Here is a 15,518-nt window from a genome sequence, read left to right on the forward strand (position 1 = left end):
CTGTGATCATGTGACTCTCTGAGCGCTCAGGCTCTGAAATAACAAAGCATGGGTTAAACAAAGACATGCGCTAGCAGATGTGTGGGAGCAGCAGGCTCCGGATCAGTCAACAGACACGTAAAGCCGGCCGATTCACTTCTCGCGGTAAAACATTTGTCACCCGCATCCACTCAGAGCCAAGCTTTTGGCAAGCCTCTTTATCGTTTCTCACCATGTTGTTACCGCACAAAGAAACACACAACTGAAAACATCATGTTGCTTGCAGGCCCGTGTGAAAGGAAGAATCACAAATGAGATCTTTTTAATATCACAATTGTTTCTCATAATCAAACATTAGGTTACATGGAGATCAAATGGAGAATTTTGCTTAAAGCAGTAGAAAAGTCACTGAAATCATTTTTATTACGCAAAGACTGATGCTATTTGAAATCGTTCATGTTGTTAATACAAGGTGTCTTCGTTTATATGTATATATATATATATATATATATATATATATATACAGATACCATTGAAGTCAAAAGTTTACATGCATCTTGCAGAATCTGCGAAATATTAATTGTTTTATCAAAATAAAAGGGATCATACATAATGCCTGTTATTTTTTATTTAGTACTGACCTGAATAAGATATTTCACATCAAGGATGTTTACATATAGTCCACAAGAGAAAATAATAGTTTTTTTAATAGTACACTTGATTCCTAATACTGTGTTGCTACCTAAATGTTTTTTCGTTTAGTGATAGTTGTCTCTCTGATAGAGTCTCTTGTTTGTTCTGAACGGTTAAACTGCCTGCTGTTCTTCAAAAAAATCCTTCAGGTCCCACAAATTCTTTGGTTTTTCAGCATTTTTGAGTATTTGAACCCTTTCTAGTAACGACTGTATGATTTTGAGATCCATCTTTTCACACTGAGGACAACTGAGGGACTCATACTGTATGCAACTATTACAGAAGGTTCAAACACTCACTGATGCTTCAGAATACAAAACGATGCATTAAAAGCCATTTGGAATTTGACGATCAGGGTAAATGTAAGTATCTTCTGTAGTTTCTGAAGGGCAGCACTAAATGAAACAAATATGACATTTAGGCAAAATAAGAAAAAAGTACACATCCTCATTCTGTTCAAAAGTTTTCACCCCTGGCTTTGAATGCATCATTTTTGCTTCTGGAGCATCAGTGAGCGTTTGAACCTGCTGTAATAGTTGCATATGAGTCTCTCAGTTGTCCTCAGTGAAAAAGGATGGATCTCAAAATCATACAGTCATTGTTGGAAAGGTTTCAAATACACAAAAATGCTGAAAAATCTGTGGGACCTGAAAGATTTTTCTGAGGAACATCAGGCAGTTTAACTGTTCGGGACAAACAAGGGACTCATGAACAACTATCACTAAAAAAAAACACACACACAGCTGTGGATCATTCAGGTAACAACAATATTAAGAATCAAGTGTATGTAAACTTTTGAACAGGGTATTTTTTTATAAATATAAAAACTATTTTATTTTCTATAAATATCTTTTATGTGAAATATTTTTTTCAGGTCAATACTAAATAAACAATAACATTTTGCATTTTGTATAATCCCTCTTATTTTGATCAAATAATTAACATTTTGCAGATTCTGAAAGTGGAATGTAAACTTTTGACCTCAACTGCTTGATATTGAAAATTGGTGTGACGCACCATGTTATTTTAATGTACACTTTGTTATTCTTCTCGATATTTCCCAATAGAGGCTTTTCACGACGCCTCATCAATCGGCCATACTGGCAGCACGGAACGTAAACAATGCCACTGAACCAAACAAAACTTGCATATTTTGCTGATTATTGCTGCTGAAAATGTTCAATTACTGTCATGTTTTGGGCTGTACTAATCCGTTGGACCAGGAAGAAACATTTGGAGTAAATTTTGGCTAAATGTAAACTTAACTTGAAATCTCATATAGTGTGTTACTCTCTCTGCCATATTAAGATGTAGCTGAAATAAACAATAGTTTGCTATTCTAAATTCAGCTAGGCTTTCATAAAGGGCTCAGCTTCTAAATGAAACATAATTACAGCTGGCGCTGCCCTCTAGTGGTGTGAGACTGTCTAATATGACAGGCTCAGAGCTCATTTAGCATGTCTCATAATGAGCAGCTGCTGCCTGTCTGTGTCTGCGGGGAGTAGAGGGTCACGGATACCTGCTTCCTGCGGTCCCCAGCAGATGGCCCTTGCTTTCTGGCATCGAAGTCGCAGACGCCACCGGTCGCATTCAGATCCCCTGGGCCAAATTAGAGGCCATTAATGGAGTTACTCAGAACAGCATAACAGGGTTGATAGGCAGCTCCGACTGATCTGAGACCTGTCCTCTCACAGCTTCCTCTCGTGTCGGGGCGTTTAGCACAGCATGTCGTAAAAATCTGTGAAATGCTAACACAACACACCAGCTGATAAACACGCTTTATGTTTGTAAGGGAACAAGCGGTGTGTTTTGTGGGATAAAGTGTGACAGAATTCTTGGCAGCCTCTAAAATAGTGAATGAAAACTGTATTTTATCTATGGATTATGTTTTATAGTCTCTTATTAGTAAATAGACCTTATGTATTTCGTATTCCGTGTGTATTTCCACAACGTACACATGAATTAACCGTTAGTTTGAAAAACTTACCGGTCTACAGACATTTGTTATTACATCCGCCGCAGATATTACAACGTTCACGATAACTTTCGTTAGCTCTACAATATGTAAATTCACTATTGGATTCATTATTAAAAAGCTAATTGCTCTTCAACAGCTGAGCTACCGCAAAAACGGAAGTTTAAAGCAAAGGGAATTTGATTTAAAGAAAGACAGCGCTCTCGCTCCTCAGAAGAACTAAGTAGATTTCTTTTTACCAAAACTAGTCTCACGTCAGACTATTGGTGGAAAGTGGGTAATTGTTGATTTATTCGCACATTCAAAACATACAAACATTAAAAACTATTAAAATAGAAATCCAGCCAAAGTATTATGTCCAATATATTTCACATGGACAATTATATAATTTATATATATATAAATGTATTATAATAAATATTATTTTTAATTCATAATGTTAAATATGTCACATGGCCATTTATATATATATATATATATATATATATATATATATATATATATATATATATATATATAAATTTAAAATTAATGCAAATTTTTTATTATATTCAATATATTTCACATGGACAATTTAAAAATATATGTAAATAATATTTACATTTTTAAATTGTTATGTATTTATCTAAAAATAAGTTATAATTAAATTATAATTTTAATTGATTATATTAAATGTCACATGGACATTTTTACATGGAGAATGATATATATATATATATATATATATATATATATATATATATATATATATATATATACACATGTAAAAAATGTGTTAAAAAATTTGATCTAATGAAAACCATTGTATTATCCAAGTATATAGGAACCCTTTTAATAAGTATGCATCCAAAGGTTTCTAAAACCCCTGACATTTTTGTATAAAAAATGTCAGTATATTGAGGCATAGTTAACATAAATGTCCTTTTTTCCCCCTTGATTTCTTTTTTCCACAATGATGATAATACATGCAATTTTTAATATATGTTTTAAATACTTTTGCTCATGTTGATCAGATAAAAAGTATTAACATTGTGAAGCAAGTCTGTAAAGTTGGCAGCAGCTTTTAATTGGAATGGGCTGGCGGGAAATTTAAAAGGGCGGAGTCAAATTTGAACCTAAGCGTTCCAGCCAATCAACATTAAAGAGTGATAGGAAGTTGTTACATCCTTTGAAAATTCAAAGGAATGAGAGACAAACAATGGGAAGAAGTTCAGTGGTTGTTGTTTTTGTAGTTTCATGTGGCTTATTGTGTCATGCTGAATCAGTGAGTCAAGTAGAACCGTCTTTAGACCGAGGCTTTAGTCAAAATTACATTTTCAGACATCCAATGCCAGTGCAAGGCCCCGTACAAACTGATCAAAGTGCAGTAGTATCCAACATGTTTCCAAATCTCATTGAATCCAGGAGACCTGCAGGACCTCCATCGCAAGAGTTTGTCCAGATACCAATGCAAATACGCTCCCAGAGAGCCAGCTACGCATCCGTGCCTCTTCAACCTAGCAGGCCTTTGCAAAGCCAAGGACGTTTTGGACTAATACAACCTGAACAAACGATTGAGACTTTCTTACAAACTCAACAGGGATTCCAGAAGCCTATTCCTGGTCCTGACCTCTATCCCGACATGAAGGATGAGGTGGTTATGGAGCCAGAGTTTGAACCTAAGGTGCCAGTGCCAGCAAACACTGTGGAGGTTGGATGTGGAGAGGACTCTGTCAAAGTGCTGGTGAAGCAGGATTTCTTGGGCAACAATCAGTTTATCAACCCATCTGATCTGACGCTGGGTGGTTGTCCATCGGTTGGATTTGATGACCATGCCAGGATTGTTGCCTTTGAGTCAATGCTACAGGGGTGTGGAAGCACATTAACGGTAATGTGTGTCCTGATAAGCGTTGTTTCTCCAACTGTTTTATTTTATTTTCTATTTAATTTTTCCATATTTTATTAATTCTAACTAATTTTCTTATTTTTTTTCCTAATTAATTTTTCCCCCTATTTTATTTTTCCTTATTTTATATAATTTATTTTATTTTCCTTATTTAAACTTATTTATTCCTAATTAATTTCTTCTTAGTTTTCCTTACTTTCTTTTTTTCTTTTTATTATTTTCCTATTTATTTTATTTATCTTATTTCGTTCCTTATTTTATGTTTCCTTATTTTATTTGTTTTTTTTCTCCATTTTATTTTATTTCATATTTTTATTTTAATTTCCATTTTTATTTTTATTTATTTGTGTTTTATTTTATTTAGTTTCCTTTTATTTATTTTGCAAATTTTTTCTTTAATCCTTATTTTGTTTTTTCTTTAATTTCTTTGTTTCCTCATTTTATTGTATTTTTCATTTTATTTGTCCTATTTTTTTTTTTTTTTTTGTTTTCCATATTTATTTATTTAATTTTTCCCTTTATTTAATCTTTCCATTTAATTTATTTATTAATTATCATTACTATATAATTTTCATTTTTATTTTATTCCTTTATTTTTAGTTATTTTATTGTATTTTCCTTAGTGTATTTATCCTTATTTTATTTCGTATTTTCCCTATATTATTCATACTAATTTGTTTCCATATTTAATTTTAATTACATTTTATATAATTAAATTTAATTGATTTTTATTTTATTCCTTATTTTTAATTTATATTTTATTTTTAATTATTTAATTATTCCTTTTTCCCCCTTATTTTAGTAGGTTTTGGACTTTTTGCATTTACGTATTTATTTATTTGTGTACCACTGTTTCTTTTCAGATGACTGAAGATTCACTTGTTTATTCCTTCGTTTTGGTGTATACACCTTCACCTCTTCCTAACACACCTATTGTGAAAACTAATGAAGCTATGGTTGCACTTCATTGCATCTACCCAAGGTAAACCTCTTTAAACCTTTGAGTGTAACATGAGAACCAGGCTTTAGTCTATACTTTCATTAAAATCATAACAAACGCTTAAACATTTGCTTATGTCGCATTTAATATACTTTTAATCTTCTAATTTTGCGTCTTAATTCATTGCATTAGAAGAATGTTCTCAAAATTACCATGGAACTTTCTTTGGTTTTTTTGTAACTTCCAGGAAACACAATGTCAGTAGCAATGCATTGCGTCCCACCTGGATTCCATATGCTGCAGCAAGATCTGGTGAAGAACATCTACACTTCTCCCTCAAACTCATGACTGGTATGGAGTCTTTTAACATTATTGTGTTTAAATTCCTCATCTGACTGTCTTAACCTGTCCTGCAGATGACTGGAGTTATGAGCGACCCTCTAATGCCTACTTTCTGGGAGATATGATAAACCTGGAAGCCTCAGTGGTCCGTGCTAATCACGTTCCTCTGCGGGTGTTTGTGGAAAGCTGCGCTGCTACTTTGGACCCCAGCGGGAAAGCCACCAACATGTACACGTTCATCGAGAACAGTGGGTGAGCGACTCTTCCAGACAGACCTTTTGAGCGCTTTAGAGTGTTGTCATCAATCGCCAATATGGCCATGCATCCGGGTAAACTGTGTAAGTGCAAACCCTCTTCGTGCTGTCGTCGTAAATAAAATGTTTAGGTGCATGATGGATGCCAAGCTGACAAATTCCAGGTCCAGGTTCATGTCCAGGATACAGGACGACAAGTTGCAATTTCAGATCGAGGCATTCAGATTTAATCAAGATTCCCATGGAATGGTGAGTACATTAAGGCCCCAATATTTTCAAGCGAAAATGAAATATGGACTGATTTCTAACAAAATCAGGCCAGTTTTGGAGTACAAAACTGCTTGCCAAAGCAAACTTTTCTTAAAAGTTCACTCCACTCTTTCAAACTAGTGGCAATTATGATTGGTTTGTGGTGATTACACAATAGGTAGGTATGGTTCTGGGGCTCTGCCTTCTTGGAACTCTTTTCAGTTTCATTTTTATTCTATTACATGTGTTCAGATGCATGTAAAAACATGAGCACACTGGACAGTTGCTTTATAGTAAAAATTGAAGTTGTAATTCTATTTCAAAGCAAGTCAAAGTTTTTAATGTTTTAAGTTTCTTTTGCTCTCCAAGCTGGCATTTATTTGATCCTAAGTACAGCAAAAACAACAAATTTTTGAAATATTACTACAATTTAAATGACTGTTTTCTGTTTGAATAGGTTTTAAAATAATAATGCATTTCTGTGAAGCAATGCTGAATTTTCAGCATCATTAAGCCAGTCTTCAGTGTCACATGGTCCTTCAGAAATCATACTAACATGCTGATTTGCTGTTTAAGAAACATTTTTTTTTTAATCAATATTTAAAACGGTTCAGTACTTTTTATTTATTTTTTTGGTTGGGATTCTTTGAATTAAATATCAAATATCAGAATTTATCTGAAATAAAAAGCTTTTGTAACGTTATACGCTGTACCATTCAAATTGTAGGTAAATTTTACTAATATATATATATATATATACGTTTTTTTGTTGTTGTTGTTTTAAGAAATGTATACTTTTATTTAGCAAGGATGCCTTAAATGTATCAAAAGTGATAAAGACATTTTAAACAAACAAAAAAAAAATTTCAGATGAATGCTGTTTTTCTGAACCTGAAAAAAAAAAAGCTCTGCTGTTTTTTTTGAGCAGGAAATCAGAATATTAGAATGATTTCTGAAGGATCATGTGACTGGAGTAATGATGCTAAAAATTCAGCTTCGAAATCACAGGAATAAATTCTATTTTAAAATATATTTTAAAAATAGACATTTTCTAAATTGTACTTTTTTCTGATCAAATAAATGCAGACTTGGTGAGTAGAAGAGACTTCTTAAAAAAACATAAATCTTACTATACAAAAACTTTTGTATATTTTGACTGGTAGTGTATAGTACTATAAAGCTGATTGCTTTAAAGCAATCTATTGTGCAATGTGCTTTAATGTGCTCAAGATATTTACATATTCATCTAAACAGGATGTTCATGCATTGTTAATATGAATTAACAATCTTGAGGGGTTTTTTTTCCACCCAGATCTACATCACTTGTCATTTAAAGGCAACTATCACATCCAGTCCCATTGAACATGATGTAATGAACAAAGCCTGCTCATTTGTTCAAGAAACAAACAGGTATAGGTGAAGTAAACGAATTGGAACCAATTAGCAGTCTCCATTTAACATCCAATGATGTGGTGTGTGTTTGTTTTAACAGCTGGACTGATGTAAATGGAGATGATCAGGTGTGTGGCTGTTGTGAGACCAGCTGTGCTATGAGGAAGGGCAGAAGTCTGGATAATGATGGTATCATTCCACTTTTAACTGCATTCAATTCTATTTTGAAAGAGGTAAGCTGCTTTGCAACTTGAAAATGCTGTTTCTATTCTTTGTGTTTTTAGATTCTGAATTGGAAGATGAGGCTACTATTGGACCAATTTTTGTCCATGAACGGTTTTCGATGGAGGACGAGCCTTTACTGGAAATTCAAGAGTCTTCTCCAGTGTCATCAAAAGATGCAGGTGAGCTTATTTGCATCTTTCAGAAAATTCAGAATTTTACTGACCCCAAATTGTGAACGGTAGTGTATGTTGACTATTGAAAGCGAGACAGAGAAAAAAAAGTGCATCTTAAAAACAAAACATTAAGCTGGCATTTCAAGTTAAAGGGGTCATCGGATGCAAAACTAGCTTTTATATGTTGTTTGAACATTAATGTGTGTTGGCAGTTTGTGTACACAACCACCCTACAATGATAAAAATCCACCCAGTGGTATTGTTTTTTTTTTTTTTTAATCTTTAAAAGTAATATCCCCTTTTTAAAATCAGGTCATTCTCAGCTTCTTGTCGTTGTGATGAAACGGTTGAGTGACATGAGCGTTTTACTTTAGACCCGCCCTCACCGAGTCCGAATACGATCGCCATTGTGTGACTCAGGTGCGGAGGAAGACTCTAATTGAGCGATTGAGGTGTTCTGTTGTTGGATGAACATGAACATAGCAGTAGTCATTTACTCCTGGCATCTGAGCCGCTTAAGAGGCAGAGGATAACGTTACTTTCATTTTTAAAAGTAAAGCGCCGATCCCGATCTACATATGCATCTATATTTGTGTGAATCATTTGTGATGCAGCTTCACCCACAGCAGAAGTGAGTATAAGGGTTTTTTTCATGCATCTTTGCAAATGGCCTTTCTTAATGTGCTTGTTGGCAAGTTTCGCCGATAAATGCGGCTAAAGTAAACATTACAGCTCGTAATCCCTCAGCAGAGAGGGGCGGGGCGAGCAGAGCTCATTTCCACTTAAAGGGCCCATGCAATAAAATGAGCTGATATTTTGCAGAGCTGATTTTGACAAGGTAAAAAGGTGGGGTTTTTTTTTACACTACTATTGAGAATTTTTAACCAAAGTATATTAGAGACTTTTCATTAAGACCCTAAAGAATTATATGAACTTGTGGAAAATGGGCATCCGATGACCCCTTTAAAAGACGTTCAGCTTTTAGATATAAACAGCATTTCTTTTGAAATGGCAATCATTTGTAACATTATAAATGTCTTTAAGGTCAACTTAGATATTTGAGTTGATTAAACAAAATTTAGTTTGTTAAACTTAAAAGATGTGCTTGTTATCCAATATCTAAGGCAGTTGGATAACAAGCACATTTTAAGACCATAACATAAGACCATTTGGTTAAATAATTTGAAAAAAGTGGCTCAGATTGAAATTAAAGGTCATTGCACACTAAGTCCAAAGTTTATTTTTGTATTCGTCATCTTTTCCTATAAAAATTCTTGCTACAGATGTAAAAATGCAGAAAACCGAACCTGATCCGAATTAAGACGAGCTAAAGTATCAGCAGCAGTGTGTAAACGTGAGGTCGTGTTTATGACTGTGTGCAATGACGTTAACTTAAGAGTCCAAATTCATTTTGGAGGCATTGCAAATACAATGTAGATCTCTGTCAAGCATCCATATTATATCCTTTACTTTTCACCTTCTTTCTTTTTTCTAGAGTTCTCCATGGAGTTGATGCTCATGAGTAGTTTAGTGGTTGCAGCAGGACTTTTGTGTGTCTTTATCCTTGGAACGTTGTTTTACCAAAGGCGGCAGAAACGGCTTGCGTTGACTTGTGAATGACAATAAAAGCTGTTTTATCTAAACGGGTATGTTTGTTTCTTTGGTCTGATGTTGCTTGCAGTTGGTTAAAGCCCATTAGCTTCTAGTTTCTGTTCAGGGGATCCCATCTGTAGTAAATGACCCATCAACTTTTAAAAGGGCTGATGCAGCACTGTTTACCGGTTTGGAGCATGGTAACAATTTGCTCTTCATGGGTTTTCAGTGCTGCGCTGTGAAAGCGACACACATACAGTGGTCTACGTGTCTAAGTGTGTTTGTATGCAAAAGTGCAATCCATGTTAATAGTTCTGGTTGGTATAATTGTTCAAGCACTTTTTATTAGGAAAATACTGAATGCCCAATGAAGTACTGTATACTACCATTTCTAATACTAAATGTTTCTTGAGCAGCAAATCAGCATATTAGAATGATATTTTTATTTTTTTTAAGAATGATGTAACTGACGACTGGAGAAATAATGCTGGAAATTCAGTTGTGTGTCACAGGATTGATACACTTTAAAAAAATTTAACTGAAAAGTGCTATTTGAAATAATTGCTTACAATTTTAACCTTATTTTTTTTTATCTAAAAAACGCAGGCTTAGTGGGCACATTTAAAAAAAAATCTTAAATTGTTTTTAAAAACTTTGTTTTGACTGTTTGAGCTCTGAATAAAGGATTTGAAATTGCTACTAAAACTTATTTATTCTACCAGTCAAAAGTTTATGAAAAGTTTTTTTTTTTTTTTTTTTAGAAAAGTATCTTCTGCTCACCAAACCTGCATTTATTTGATTCAAAGTACAGCAAAAACAGTACAATTTTGAAATATTTGTATTTTAAATAACTTGTTTTCTGTTTGAAGACATTTTTAAAGTGTAATTATTCCTGTGATTTCAAATATTTTTAGCATCATTACTCCAGTTACTTTATCCTTCAGAAACCATTCTAATATTTTGATTTGTTGCTCGAAAAACATTGTTAAAAACAGCTGAGTAAAAAAAAAATTTCAGGTTTCTTTTGTTACATTATAAATGTCTTTATCATCACGTTTGATAAATATGAAGCATCCTTGCTAAATTAAAGAATTTCTATTTCTTTCCCAATAAATAATGCCACAAAAGCTTTTTATTACAGATAAATGCTGATCTTTGGATCTTTATATTCATTAAAAAATCCTGAAAAAGACTGTTAAATATTGATAATGATAAAATGTTTGCATATCAGAATGATTTCTGAAGAATCATGTGACACTGAAGACTGGAGTAATAATGCTGAAAACTCAGCTTTGTATCACAAATATTTTAAAATGTATTCAAATTGAAAACAGTTTTTTTTTTTTTTTAAATAGTACAAATATTTAAATTTTACTGTTTTTGCTGTACTCTGGATCAAATAAATGCAGGCTTGGTGCCTAAGAAAAACATTAAAATTCCTACTGTTCAAAAACTTTTGACTGATAGTGTATGTTCCAAGCGTTATTTTTCGTATTAGAGAACATGGAGCAGTGAGACTAATACACAGCCACTTGCATACAAATGCAATTTTATATTTTGGTGACTGAGTTTTATGGTCCATGTCTTGCGTTTGAAACGGACTGCATCTTTGCGCAGGGCTCGTGGGAACAGGAAGACAAATAGACGTAATTAAAACAGCCATAAAAGCAATAGGAAGCTTTATTAATATGAAGTGGGGCACAGGAGTATAATGGTGTGTTTGTAGCCAGCTGATGTTGTGTTATTTTTGTGTGTTTTACAAACACATTATTGACTCGCAGTGACCCAGTAATGAGTAATAAACCACATGTTTTATGGTGCCGCAGTTTTCTGCTCTCCAAATGCCCAGAACGAGATGCTGGCGATGAAACAGGAAACGCTCATGTGGAAATTATTATAATTCAGGGCAGTTATGTTAAATTACTAAATGTGGCTGCGAAATAAAATCATGTGTCTTTGTTTTTGAAGACTGGATATACAGTATATATATATATAAGATATTTCACATAAAAGTTTACATAAAGTCCACAAGAGAAAATAATAGTTGAGTTTATAAAAAATGTTGTTACCTGAATGATCCACAGCTGTTTTTTTGTTTAGTGATCGTTGTTCATGAGTCTCTTGTTTGTCCTGAACAGTTAAACTGCCTGCTGTTCTTCAGAAAAATCCTTCAGATCCCACAAATTCTTTGGTTTTCCAGCATTATTGTGTATTTTAACCCTTTCCAACAATGACTGTATGATTTTGAGATCCATCTTTTCACACTGAGGACGACTGAGGGACTCATATGCAACTATTACAGAAGGTTCAGATGCTCGCTGATGCTTCAGAAGGAAAAACAATGCATTTAGAGCGGGGGTGAAAACTTTTGAAAAGCAATGTGGATGTGTACATTTTTCTTATTTTGCCTAAATATCATATTTTTTCATTTAGTACTGCCCTTTATAGCTACAGAAGATGCTTGCATCTTCTCCAGAAGACAAAATAAGTTAAATTTACACACTGCAATTTCTTTTTGTAGCCTGGTCTTCCAATAATGCACTTCAGTTATTATAGTCTCTCTGTAAAATGACCCTGTTCCTCTAGTATGTGAATGAGGAAGGTAGACGAACCCAGATAAAGATGACAAAAGGCCTCCTGTCACTTAGCGAGACGAACCCTGTCAGAGCTCATAATTAACCCCCTTAATGAAGACCCCCGTCAACAATGAAATGTTCATAATGGAGGAGGAGATTTAATTACCTTTCTTTTGCAGCCCAAGTTCCAGACACTCAGGAAACAATTAAGTTCCTGTTAGTCTGTGTAATGGCCCAGAGTCTGGGCTTCACTGACCTCCTCTATTAATAACACATACATGTCTTCAAATCACAGACTTCACTTCAGTGTATTCAGGAAATGATGAGCCAATTGTCTTTTAAAACGAATGATCACAGAGGTCACTTCAGCGGCTAATTCTGGATTCTGTGGGGAAGACTTATTACCATTCAAGAGGAAAATAGCATAATTTTTCCATTTTGAAGCTGGACGTTTAAGTGTACATAGTTGCACCATTTATCCAGATGTTCAGGTTGTGAAGTGTTCATCATCTGTTTTTGATTACACCATTACTGTTTTTAATATTTATACCGTATGTACATCGACTTAACATACAGTAGTCACCACTAATAAGCTACTAAATATATAGTAGTAGCCTACATTTTTTTTGTACAGCTGCTTTGTATTGTGAAAAGCGCTATACAAATAAACTTGTTTTCATTATGTACAGTTGAGGTCAAAAGTTTACATTCCCCTTTCAGAGTCTTCAAAATGTTAATTATTTGACCAAAATGAGAGGGATCATACAAAATGCATATTATTGTTTATTTAGTACTGACCTGAATAAGATATTTCACATGAAAGATGTTTACGTATATAATCAACAAGAGTAAATAATCATTTTTATAAATATGACCCTGTTCAAAAGTTTACATACACTTGATTCTTAATACTATGTTGTTAACCTAATGATCCACAGATGTGTTTTTTGTTTAGTGATAGTTGTTCATGAGTCCCTTGTTTGTCCTGAACAGCTGCCCGCTTTTCTTCAGAAAAATCCTTCAGGTCCCACAAATTCTTGGTTTTCCAGCTTTTTTGTGTATTTGAACCCTTTCCAACAGTAACTGTATGATTTTGAGATACATTTTTTCAAACTAAGGACAACTGAGGGACTCATATGCAACTATTACAGAAGGTTCAAACGCTCACTGATGCTCCTGAAGGAAAAAACCATGCATTATGAAGGGGGTGAAAACATTTGAACACAATGGAGATGTGTACATTTTTTCTTATTTTGCCTGAATATCATATTTTTTTCATTTAGTACTACTTATTTTTTAGACAAAATAAGTTAAATTGATCATCAAATTCCTAAAGTTTTCACCCCCAGTTCTTAATGCATTGTGTTTCCTTCTGGAGCATCAGTGAGTGTTTGAACTTTCTGTAATAGTTGCATATGAGTCTCTCAGTTGTCCTCAGTGTGAAAAGATGGATCTCAAAATCATACAGTCATTGTTGGAAAGGGTTCAAACACACAAAAATGAGGGAAAACCATAGAATTTGTGTGTTCTTCAGATTTTTCTGAAGAACAGCAGGCAGTTTAACTGTTCATGACTCATGAACAACTATCACTAAACAAAAAAACACAGATGTGGATCATTCAGGTAACAACACAGTATTAAAAATCAAGGGGATGTAAACTTTTAAACATTATTTTCTCTTGTGGACTATATGTAACCACCTTTTATGTGAAATATCTTATTCAGGCCAGTAGTAAATAATCAAACCCATGCATTTTGTATGATCCCTCTTATTTTGGTAAAATAATTAACATTTTCCAGATTCTAAAAGGGGGATGTAAACTTTTGACCTCAACTGTAAAAGCAAAAATTCAAACCGACAAATGTCTTTACCACGTACCTCTGAAATAATTACCATTCGTCTGTTGAAAAGTACAAATATACCAACATGTAGTGCTGAACAAGAACAGGAACCAGAAAGAAGAGAAACACACATGATTCCTGTGCAAAATCCACTAGAATTCCCTACAGCTTTCAAAAATGCTCTGTGTGAGCATTTCTTGTTTTTCTTTATTCTAGTCAGGACTCATAATCCCAGTCAGTTTCATGTCCATGTCTCAGTTTTGATTTTGCAAAACAAAGACAGCCTGCGTTTGCAAAAACACATTGCTGTGTTTCACTTTCTATTGTTACGGTATATGTACAGCATCCACCGTTTTCTTTAACGTGGAAGTAAGCCTATGGGTGAGACTTCCGGTTCATTAGCCACTATAGGGAAATAACCAGAAGAATAACAAAGTGCAGTAAATGGTAAAGCTGTTTGCTCTACAAACCAGTGTGTTCATAATTAAGATAATACATTAAAATAACACACCGATTTGCAATATCAAGCAGCAAAACGAGCTGTTTTGTACAGATAAAAATAGCTGGAACCAGATGAGACCGCAAGCCAGACTCTCAAAATGTACAAGTGTCCGCGCCCACTCATACGGGAAGAAAAAGGTGGATATTATCTTTGATATTATGCACAATATGTGAATGGAATGATTTACAACAGAGCATACTGCACAGAATCCTGAATTGCAACAATGCAACGCAACCTGACCTTCTGTTTTCATGAAGAATGAACTCAGCAATTATCTTTCTTACTCATTATTTGATCAACAGCCAAATATAAATGCATTTTATTTATAGCCTACTAGTGCACATACTACCAAAAATATTAGGTAATAGTGTGTAAACGGCGTTTGCATATGTTCAGTAATAGATGAACATAGCTTGTTTAATACTGCCCTCTGCTGGTTAATTTAAATTTGCAGTAGAAAGGGGGAGTATTAGCAAGGGAGATTAGCTTGAATAATTGAAAAGATTAAATGCTTTTTAAACACATTTAAAAAGCATTTAAGTATTCAAATCTTAGATGTTTACTAAGATCCGTCTATTATCTATTAAAACCATCAATATTTAAAATATCAGTAAGCTTAACATATATAAAATCATTATTTATTGGGTTCTTTCAATTGGGGGATGCCAGTCTCGAACCCTAACCCCTAAATTTCAAATTATGTTGAAATTATATTGAATTATATTGAAATAATTTTAGAATTTTTATTTCACTGTTGTTTTTAAAAGTATCATTTTGATTCTTCAAAGTTAAATATATATATCTATATATATACAATATATATATATATATACAAGACGAGTATTTAAAGTTAAAAAGTATACACATTGCATATATATATATATATATATATATATAT

The 15,518-nt window shown here is 33.6% G+C and overlaps 1 protein-coding gene across 1 annotated transcript in view; it reads left to right on the forward strand.

The window, feature by feature from the left end:
* Positions 1-4,025: 4,025 nt before the first annotated feature.
* The window catches only part of LOC141336970 (zona pellucida sperm-binding protein 3-like), a 15,109-nt gene continuing 3,616 nt past the window's right edge, over positions 4,026-15,518 (forward strand). Inside the window, exons 1-9 of the mRNA XM_073842689.1 lie at positions 4,026-4,514; positions 5,396-5,514; positions 5,720-5,823; positions 5,889-6,066; positions 6,200-6,317; positions 7,630-7,727; positions 7,810-7,898; positions 7,994-8,113; positions 11,527-11,584. Of these exons, the coding sequence (XP_073698790.1) occupies positions 4,026-4,514; positions 5,396-5,514; positions 5,720-5,823; positions 5,889-6,066; positions 6,200-6,317; positions 7,630-7,727; positions 7,810-7,898; positions 7,994-8,113; positions 11,527-11,584 (1,373 nt within the window). The remainder of the gene's footprint in view (positions 4,515-5,395; positions 5,515-5,719; positions 5,824-5,888; positions 6,067-6,199; positions 6,318-7,629; positions 7,728-7,809; positions 7,899-7,993; positions 8,114-11,526; positions 11,585-15,518) is intronic.

This window comes from Garra rufa, chromosome 6, assembly GCF_049309525.1.
Source record: "Garra rufa chromosome 6, GarRuf1.0, whole genome shotgun sequence".
Lineage (NCBI taxonomy): Eukaryota > Metazoa > Chordata > Actinopteri > Cypriniformes > Cyprinidae > Garra > Garra rufa.